Source organism: Phacochoerus africanus, chromosome 9 (assembly GCF_016906955.1).
Source record: "Phacochoerus africanus isolate WHEZ1 chromosome 9, ROS_Pafr_v1, whole genome shotgun sequence".
In the NCBI taxonomy this organism is placed as follows: domain Eukaryota; kingdom Metazoa; phylum Chordata; class Mammalia; order Artiodactyla; family Suidae; genus Phacochoerus; species Phacochoerus africanus.
In genome coordinates this window covers 56,956,789-56,967,454 of record NC_062552.1, presented here as the reverse complement: position 1 = coordinate 56,967,454, position 10,666 = coordinate 56,956,789, and the positions used below count along the sequence as shown (strand labels likewise).

The window sequence follows — 10,666 nt, the reverse complement described above, 5'->3', positions numbered from 1 at the left end:
TCACATACACTGTTTTCGAGTATCTTCTCTCATTCAGTAAGTGGCCTTGTTCTAAACTATTAATTTACAGAATGGCTAAAATGAAAAGATAATCATCAAGTGTTGGTGAAGATGTAGGAAAGCCAGAACTTTTCATACACAAATTGGTTGGAGCATGAACTGGTATAACCGCTTTAAAAGCTGTTGGCAGTATCCACTAAAGCTGAACCCAGCAGTTCCGTCTCCATACATACCCAGCAGAAATGCACACATATGTGCCATCTGGTACAAATTAGAATAGTCAAAGCAGCACTACCTCATAATAGCATAAAGGTAGAAACAACCTAGATGTCTATCAACAGAATGGAGAAACAGTACATTCCTACAGTGGAATAGTACAGCAACGAATACAAAACATGGACAAATGTCAGAAACATTATGTTGAACTATGCTAAATGAAAGACGTCAAACACAAAAAGGCTACATACTGTATGATTCCGCCTTATGAAATTTTTAAAAATTTTTAAATTTTTTAAAAAGTGAAAGAAAGCAAACTGACTGCCTGGAATTGGGGCAGGGGATCAAACGCAAAAGGATTCAAACTTTTTTTAGGGTGATGTAATGATTCTAGATTTTGATGGTGATCACACAACAACACAGTGACCAGAATCCAAAACCTACATGTAAAATGAGTTTACTGTATGTAAATCATACCTCAAATCTTAAAAAAAAAAAAAAAAAAGGAAGTAAAAGTAATGTAATGTGGAAAAACAAAACAAAAAGGTGGGGAACAGGAAAAGAGTCTGAGCACAAGAAATAAGATAAGCACACATCTATCACCATGGGATTCCATTTCTACAAAGTTCAAAAAGAGACAGACCTAAGCTTTGTTTTGAAAAGTCAGGATAGTGGTTGTCATTGTCCTGGGAAGTGGTGACTTCGAGAAGGTGGCACAAGGAGGGCTGGTTACACATTGTGTGCTGATTTTGGAAAAATTCATGGAGTCTGCACTTGATTTGTGTACATTTTTGAATGTATGTTATTCTTCAATTACAAAGAGTTTATTTAAGAAAATTATTCATTGTTCATCTGAAATACAAATTTAATTGGGTAACTTGGGTTTTTAACCTTTTTTTTTTTTAAGGGCTGCACCCGTAGCATATGGAGGTTCCCATGCTAGGGATCTAATCAGAGCTGTAGCCGCCGGCCTACACCACAGCAACACGGGATCTGAGCCACGTCTGCAACCTACACTACAGCTCACAGCAACGCCAGATCTGTAACCCACTGAGAAAGGCCAGGAATCGAACCCCCATCCTCATGGATACTAGTCCGGTATGTTAACCACTGAGCCATGATGGGAACTCCATGTTTTTATCTTTAAAAAAAATCTTTTATTTTAAAAATGATAAACTTTAGTGTGCTTAGCATGTGAGATTTTCTCTTTCTTGGTACAAATGGAAAACAAAGAGACTGCTCTGGCACCAGAGAAACTAGACTCTGGATGTGCTTTGCTACCTACCGGTCAGTTAGGAGACCTGGAACAAGTCACTGAAGCTTTTTGGGTGCAAACAAATAAGACTAGAGGCTCTCACTGGCCCCCTTTCTGTCACGGCCTATTCAAGGGTTCTGAATCACCAGGCTAGATTTCCAAGAACATCCGTTTCTCCATAGGTTTTAGTATGGTCACATCCAAGACATTTCTCTAGCCAAGAAATCCCAATTTAAAGGTTGCCTGTCCTAGTTGAAGAAAAACTTTTGCATAAATATCAGCTGCCTACACCAGATGGCCAAGATCAATATCCACATAATGAATAGGGATTAAAAGAATTTACGGTACTCCATTTTAGAAATGTTAAGGAGTATTTAACTCATTCAATATAACATTAAGACAAGCCTAACTAAAGTGCTTCCTCAGGGGATCAAATTCTTTTTACTTCACCCCCTTTTATTCTTTTTTTAAAGGTCTGCACCCACGGCATATGGAGGTTCCCAGGCTAAGGATCAAACTGGAGCTGCAGCTGCCAGCCTACACATCTGCAACAAGGGATCCAAGCAGTGTCTGAGACCTACACCACAACTCACGGCCACACCAGATCCTTAATCCACTAAGCAAGGTCAGGGAGCATCCTCATGGATACTACTCAGGCTTGTTTCTGCTGAGCCACAAGAACTCCTGCACTTCATTTTTAAGACAAAAAAATGCATAAGTCAAAAATCTAATTTTGTCATTTTATTTAAAATAACCTACAAGAGCTCCTGCTGAGCCACAGTGGGTTAAGAACCCAACTACAGTGGCCTAAGTCGCTGTGGATTCAATCCCTGGCCTGGTGCAGTGGGCTAAAGGATCTGGCATTACCACAGTTGTGGCACAGGCTGCAGGTGAAGCTTGGATGCAATCCTGGCCTGGGAACTTCTGTATGCCACAGGTACAGCAATCAAAAAATAAATAAAATAACCTACAAAGTCTGTGGTCAGTATTAAGGCTGAATGCAAAACCTGAGAGCTGAGCCAGACCAGCCTGGGACACTGATCTGAGGGGCACTACAGAGTGCTCTCCAGTCTGAATGGCCCACTCCATCCCAGTCAATCTCCACAAGACAGCTAAGTTCTCATGAAAACAAAACCCAGTCAGAGGGTTCCTTGTGATGCAGCATGTTACGGATCTGCTTCTTATGGCAAAAGAAGGGAAAAAAAGGAGTTCCCGAATGGTGCAATGGGATTGGCAACATCTTGGGGTGCTGCTGGGACGAGGGTCCCATCCCCAGCCTGACACAGTGGGTTAAGGATCTAGCATTGCCACAGCTGTGGCTTGTGTTTGATCGCTGGCCTGGGAACTATATATGCCTAGGGGTGGCCAAAAACATAAAAAAAAGAAAAATGTTTATGGCAACATCATTAATAGCCAAAAAACAGAAACAACCCAAATGGCCATCAACTAATGAACAGGTAAAATATACCTATACAATGGGATAGTATTTGACAATAAACCTTGAAAACGTATGCCAAGTGAAAGAGGCCAATCACAAAAGGGGACATAGCTATGACTTCATGTATTTGAAATATCCAGAATAGGCAAATCTACAGAGAGAGCAGGCTGGTAGGTGCCTAGGGCTGGGATTCAGGGGAGGGAGATCCGTGGGAAAAGGGGACTGAGGGCTAATTGGTAGGAGTTTAAAGAAATGATAAAGGGAGTTCTCTTGTGGCGCAGTGGGTTAAGGATCTGGCATCACTGCAGTGACTGGGTCGTTACTAGAGTGTGTGTTAGATCCCTGATCTGGGAACTTCCACATGCCTCAGGCATGGCCAAAAAAAATTATAAAGGGATGATAAAAATGTAAACTGATTGCCATAATAGCATCACAACTCTATGAATACACTAAAAATAATTCAACTGTACACTTTAAGTAGGTGAATTATATGCTATGAGGATTTTCTCTCAATAAAGCCATTATTTTAAAAAATCTGGCACACAATCTGTTTTTTATTTTTTGTCTTTTTAGGGCCCAACACATGGCATATGGAGGTTCCCAAGCAAGGGGTTGAATCAGAGCCATAGCCACCAGCCTATGCCACAGCCATGTGGCATCCAAACTGCATCTGTGACCTATACCACAGTTCAAGGCAACACCAGATCCTTAACTCACTTAGCAAGGGCAGGGATCCAAACCATGTTCTCATGGATACTAGTCAGGTTCATTACTGCTGAGCCATGACAGGAACTCCTGAAGTTTTAAAATTTGTGACTTAATTGAAAACCTTAGATATGATTGCTAATTCATTTAGTCAAACAAATTACTTTTACAAAATAAAATGTCATGAAACTGGGATAAAATTTGTAGACCTCAAGTCAATTAAAATCAAGACAAACACCTATACAACAAATGGACTGCTAAACTCCAGCAGATGAGCCTAAACTAAAAATTACTTCAACAAATTTGATTTGGTTGGAAAATGGGTGTTTGAAATTACCAAATATTCTAGAAATAGTTCTGACAATACAATTTTCAAAGAATTAAAAAAAGACTCTTCCCAACATTCCAATTATAAGAACTTAATTCTTATATCATCCTGCTGACACCTCTTTTTACATCCCTGTCATTAGCCTTATTTTCTCTTTCCTTTTTTTTTTTTTAAGGCCACACTGTAGCATATGGAGGTTCCCAGGCTAGGGGTCACATCGGAGCTATAGCTGCCAGCCTACACCACAGCCACAGCAATGCCAGATCTGAGCCATGTCTACGACCTACACCCAGCTCATAGCAACGCCAGACTGTTAGCACACTGAGTAAGGCCAAGGACTGAATGCTCATCCTCATGGATATAGTCCAGTTCTTACCCTACTGAGCCACAATGGGAACTCCTAGCCTTAGCTTCTTTTTAAGAGAGATGTTTGTTTATTTTTGGCCACACCTACAGTATGTGAAAGTTTCTGGGCCAGGAACTGAACTGGAACCTCAGCAATGACAACACCAAATCTTTCATTGCTAGGTGACCAGGGAACTCCTAGCCTTACTTTTAAAAGATAGCCAAAATCTCACTCCCTCTCACCTTTTCTGCTACCTCCCTGGTTCAGGTGGCCACCATGATCTCTTGCCCCAGTCTTTTAACAAAGGCCTCCAGAGCCCTTTCAACCAGTCACACTGGATTCCTTGCTCTTTTAGGAACCACCAGGCCCCATCCTACTGCAGGCACTGGCACTTACTACGCCCTCGACCTAGACTGTCTTCCCCTCCATGTCCCATGGCTTGCCTCTTACTGCCTTTAGGTCATTTCTTAGAGATCACCTTCTCAGGGAAGCCTTTCCTGACCAATCTCATCACTGCAAGTCCCCTTTCCCACACCTTCAGTACTTCTTATCCCTTTTCTCCGTTTGACGTCTCTCCATAGCACTTATTACCACTTAATGTAAGATTTATTACCTTTTTTTTCTATTGTCATGTAAACTGTAAAAGGGCAGAGAAGTCAGTTGTGTTCACTTGTTGGAATCCTCAACACTTAGAATGGCACCTTATTATAATGAATATTCAAGAAGCATATCTGAATGAGTAACTCGATGTTTCAAACAAGCTGTATGATCTTATACTGCCTCAGCACAATCACTGTGAAAAATAATTATCATCGTACAATTACGTACTACCTTGCTAAATGGTTTCAGGTCATTTCCCAAAAGATGCAAATTTGAGATTTTTTTTTTTACAACGCATCACTGAAAAACTGAGAGTGCTTACAAGAACACAATCCAAAATTAGAGGTTGTAAAAAGGGCCAAATTTCCAGTGTCCTGAACCTAAGTCACTAGACTGGAAGATAACTCAAAAGGTCCTCTAGATGATTTCCTGCATTCCACTGACCCACTGTCCTTGTCCTTAAATAGCCCTCCAGAGAGGCTTGTTAAGTCCCGCTGTTCAACCCACTTCAGAAATCGATAACCAAGAGTCAAGTCAGTGAAAATCTGATAACCATTATGTTTCTCAGGCAAATTTCTGACAGTCCTCTCTAAATATGAACACCTGAAATAAGATGACCCAAAAGTCTGATTTTGTTAGTAGAATAATTCTAGTTACTCTTTTTTTTTTGGGGGGGGGGGGGGGGTGCTGCACCAGCATGTGGAAGTTTCCCTGGCCAGGGATTGAGGCCAGGCCAGGAACTGAACCCACGCCACAGCAGCAGCCCAAGCTGCTGCACTGACAACAATGGATGCTTAACCCACTGTACCACAAGGGAATTTCCCAGCTGCTGTTTTAAAAAAGCCTAATGAGGAGTTCCCACCATGGCGCAGCGGAAACAAATCCGACTAGGAACCGTGAGACTTCGGGTTTGATCCTTGGCCTTGATCAGTGGTTAAGGATCCAGCATTGCCTTGAGCTGTGGTATAGGTCTCAGACACAGCTCGGATCTGGCATTGCTGTGGCTGTGGTGTAGGCGGGAAGCTGCAGCTCTGATTAGACCCATAGTCTGGGAATCTCCATATGCCGTGGGTGTGGCCCTAAAAAGACAAAAGACCAAAATAAATAAATAAATAAAAAAGCCTAATGATACCTGTCAGCCTGGAACCAAAGTTAATTGATAACTTTTCCTCCCCCTTGACTTACTTTCTTGAAAGCAGCAGATGCCCAAACAATCCAAAATTGTTAATGGACTTGAAGTAAGGGTTTCCTGTGAAAGGTTATTTAAAATTGTACTAGTCTGGGAGTTCCCTTCAGGGCTCATTGGTTAACAAACTCGAGTGGGATCCATGGGGATGCGGGTTCAATCCCTGGGTGTTGCCGTGAGCTGTGGTGTAGGTCGAAGAAGCAGCTCAGATCCCGGTTGCTGTGGCTGTGGTGTAAGCCAGCAGCTGTAGCTCTGATTCCATCCCCAGCCTGGGAACCTCCATATGCCGAAGGTTCAGCCCTAAAAAAATAAAATAAAATAAAATAAAATAAAAATAAAAATTGTACTAGTCCTCAGAATGCATCACAGCAGCTTGAACGCGCTTTTAGATAATAACATGTTTGTAATCCACAACCTTTTTATCTGTTTTTCCAATAGTGCCAGTGACCTATTCCCACCAGGGCAAGCATTTGAAAAGAACGGCTGTAATTAGTAATCACAGAAGGAAGAAACTTCCAAAGCCACACACTAATCAGTTTGACCAATAACTACAAATCATTACATAATGAATCATCACAATGCTTCACCCACTGCTTTGAAAAAATAAGGTTAACATTTCTATGGCTTTTAACACAAAAGTCCTATGCACTGGCATTATTATTTTAGAGATGAACAAACTGGCATTCAATCTCTTTGCCCACAGCTACAAAGCTGTTAAGTGTGAGGAGTCTGGTCCTGATCTCAAGTCCGACACTCCTTTCCCAGTACTGCCTGCGAAGTTGTTAAAACGGCTGCAAAAGAATTCTTTAATCAGAATTTCTCGATTTGCAAGAAAACCAAGCTATTTTTCCAATCGAAGTCAACCCAGCAACCCAGAAACATCGAAGAACAACGATAAATCAAAATTTCACGGCTTTTTTTTTTTAAGAAAAATGAGAAACCCTGAGCAGAAAAGACTCAGAAGGAGCTGTTGGTGCCAAGAAGCAATACCTGAGCCGCTTTGCGGGCCGGAGAGGGTGGGGCTCCCGGACGCAGCCTTGACCACCCGCACCTGGGCGTCAGAGCCCGACCGGCCTCCCCGCCCTGCCGCGTCTCCCAGGCACCTGTGCCCCGCGGGAACCGGAGGGAGCGGCCGCCTGGGGAAGGTGGGCGTCAGGTCTGGCCTCCGCCAGGCGGAGGCCCCGTGGTCCTTGCGCAGCTCCCCTCTTCCCATCCCTGCCCTGTCGCTCCCCAGCTTCTCGCGCGCGCTGCCCCAGCTGACGTACCGCCCCACCCCCAGGCCAAGGGCGGCCTCTCGGACCCCGCACCGGCCCGCACCCTATAGGGACGTCGCTCCCTCCCGCGCCCCCTCGATTTCCCCGCAACCCGCACCTTCTCCTCATGGCGGAAGGTCCAAGCAGGCGGGCGTCCTGACCCCCGACCTTCTCCGCGTAGGCCCGAGCGCAGATACCGGGAGCAAGTACCCTCAACCTCACTCCCCTCGGCGCTCCGCGAGCGGTTATGCTTCTGCAGAATTTCAAACCGAACCCAGAGGCGGAGGAGCCCAGCGATTGGTGCTACGTCTCGCGGCTCCTCGGGAAGCCCCGCCTCCAGGCGCGCCGCCGTTTGGGGCGGGGATTCACGCCCTGGGCCTGGGAGGGCTCCCGAGAAGGCGGGCCCTGGCGGGCGCCGTCCGCGCGTGCGCGAGCTCTTTTTCCTGGCTCTGCTGTAACCCGGGAGGAGCTGTCCCATCTTTGGGAGCAGGCCAAGTTGCAGCCGCTCCCTGCCCCAGCGCTGTTTGGATTCGAAGTGCGTCTCTCTGCCAGAGGCTGCCAGGTCTCCCTGTCTCCCCAGCGTAGCGCGTAGATGGCCTGGCTGCCTTCAGCCAGCGGAGGGGCTGGAGCAAGATTAACAGGAAACCCTGGCTCCTTAGTTGGGTTCCTTGCTCATTCAGATAGCAAGCCTGAGGACTGAGTTTTGATGGCAGTTTCCCCCATGTAGGAAGCTGTGCCCTAAAAGGCAAGGGGCACTGAACTCTACTCACTGGCCTAGTAACTTTCTAGACAAGTGATTCCCATTTAATCTTCACAACCATCCTGCTTAGCTTTTATCACCATTTTCTAGAGGGAACTCTCTCAAAAAGGTTCCAATGACTTGCCTAAGAAATGGAGACAACCCGGATCGTGGCTTTCTTTCAAATTCTGTGGGTTTATATAATGGTTATATGAAAATTTAAGAACTCAAAATCAACAAAATACTTTTGTATTCTTGCTCCATGCCTAAATGCATGTCACTTTTTCATTTTTTCATGGTTGCATAATATCTTGGCGTGTAGATTCAAAATTCAACTGCTTTGCTATTGATATTTAGATTGTAATTTGTACAAATATGTCTTCATACCTAAATCTTTGCACCTTGCATTATCTTAGAGTTGGTTCCTAGAAATGTAATTACTGAACAATCCCTCTCCACTGTCTGTATTTATTCCTTTGCCCTCCCACCAAGGAAGCCTCATGGAAGAGTACCTTCCCCTTACCTCGGCAGTGTAGGGCACTATCTTTTAAATGTCTTTGCTAGGCAAAGTGGCATTTCCTTTGATTCATACTTGCTTGATTATAACTGAAATTGTACATTTTCCTCATGTGTATTGGCCAACTTCTGTGCATTCTCTTCATTTGCGTTCTTCATGAAGGAAAAGTAAAGGATGCTGGTTTGGGGTCACCTTCAGGACCATGTTTTTTAGCTTTTGGAAGGATTTCATCGATGCTTTCGATCTCCTTTAACTTGTCATCAGTGTACCAAACATTCACGCCACTAGTATATGGCCTACAGACGCCACTTTTTCATTTTTATTTATTTATTTTGTCTTTTTAGGGCCGCAACCAAGGCATATGAAGACTCCCAGGCTAGGGGTCCAATCAGACCTACAGCTGCTGGCCTATGCCACTGCCACAGCAACACGGGATCTGAGCCGCATCTGTGAGCTACACCACAGCTCACGGCAAAGCCAGATCCTTAACTCACGGCAAGGCCAGGGATCAAACCTGTGTCCTCATGAATCCTACTCCATCCAGTTCATTAACACTGAGCCACAACAGAAACTCCTGGACACCACTTTTTACATTTACTTGCAGGGTTCCCTTTGTGGCTGAGCATTAAGGAATCTGATTGGTATCCACGAGGATCCAGGTTTGATGCCTGGCTTCTCATTGTGTTGAGGATCTGGTGTTGCCATGAGCTGTGGTGTAGGTTGCAGATGTGGCTCAGATCCTGTGTGGCTTGTGGCAGTAGGCTGGCAGCTGTAGCTCCAATTGGTCCCCTAGGCTGGGAACTTCCATAAGCTACCGAAAGAAAATTAATAATAATAAAGTATATTCTTGTAAAAAAAATAAATTTACTTGCACTCTTTGTTGACTAGCTTGAGAGCTTTCCAGAAAGCTTCAAAAACTCATGATCTTAGGATAGGTTCTCAGGGCCAGCGTTTTAAGTATCCAGAATTAAGACAATTTTCTTATCATGCCCTTCACACTGTAGTTCTGAAGCTAACAGTCATAGAAGCGTTGGGAGATATCAGTTCAGAGCACATACTCAGCATGGAAACACTGTACTAAAAAGGGTCAGATTAGATTTCTAGTGAACAGTGCTGTTTCAGAATGTAAGTTCAATGCACTGCCACTGTTGACTCACCTGGCCATAGAATCTTTTTCCGACTGCCACATATTCTTGCTATAAGCTGACAGCCCTGTCAGCAGTGTCTTTGATCTTGCGCACTAGTTTGATATAGCACTGTCAAGATTCTAGCAAGATACTTGAGAGATGCATCTTCCTTGGAATTTGCACTCATACCCCATTATCATTCTTCTCTGGAAAGAAGACTTTTGATGATCCAGCAACATAGGTTTGGATCTTCCTTTTGTAAGTGGCTGTGCTGTGGATTAGGGATCAAATAGGAAGTAGTGCAACTGGGAGGGACAGTTTTGCAAAAGCCCAGGCCAAAAACTAGTACCTCTGCCATGGGGGTGGTGAGGAGAAAATGAACCAGAAGCTCTTAGAAATCATGGGGAGAAGAACCAGCTCTATGTGGGGGGTAAAAATTAAAAATCTGCTCAGTAGGGAGTTCCCGTCATGGCTCAGTGGTTAACGAATCCGACTAGGAACCATGAAGTTGCAGGTTCAATCCCTGGCCTTGCTCAGTAGGTTAAGGATCCCATGTTGCTGTGGCTGTGGTGTAGGTTGGCGGCTACAGGTCCAATTATACCCCTAGCCTGGGAACCTCCATATGCCACAGGTGCAGCCCTAGAAGAGAAAAAAAGACAAAAAAATAAAAACAAAATAAAAACCTGCTCAGTGGAAATGAATCTGACTAGTATCCATGAGGACACAGGTTTGATCCTTGGCCTTGCACAGTGGCTTAAGGATCCGGTGTTGCCGTGAGCTATTGTGCAGGTGGAAGACCCAGCTCAGATCACGCGTTGCTGTGGCTGTGCCACAGCTCCAATTTGACCCCTAGCCTAGGAACCTCCATGTGCCAGGGGCACGGCCCTCAAAAGACAAAAAAAAAAAAAAAAAAAATTTTGAGGTCAAGGATATAATTTCTTCCATGGACAAACTTG

At 44.3% G+C, this 10,666-nt stretch overlaps 1 protein-coding gene across 6 annotated transcripts in view; it reads right to left on the bottom strand.

Moving 5' to 3' along the window:
- Positions 1–7,651, bottom strand: part of PRC1 (protein regulator of cytokinesis 1) — a 29,950-nt gene extending 22,299 nt beyond the window's left edge. For 4 of the 6 annotated variants that reach the window (XM_047796353.1, XM_047796355.1, XM_047796356.1 and 1 more), the window contains exon 1: positions 7,446–7,651. In XM_047796353.1, coding sequence (XP_047652309.1) covers positions 7,446–7,456 — 11 coding nt within the window. In that variant the 5' untranslated portion in view covers positions 7,457–7,651. The remainder of the gene's footprint in view (positions 1–7,445) is intronic. The other 2 variants (XM_047796357.1, XM_047796359.1) reach the window with 1 other exon arrangement.
- Between the last annotated feature and the right edge of the window lie 3,015 nt (positions 7,652–10,666).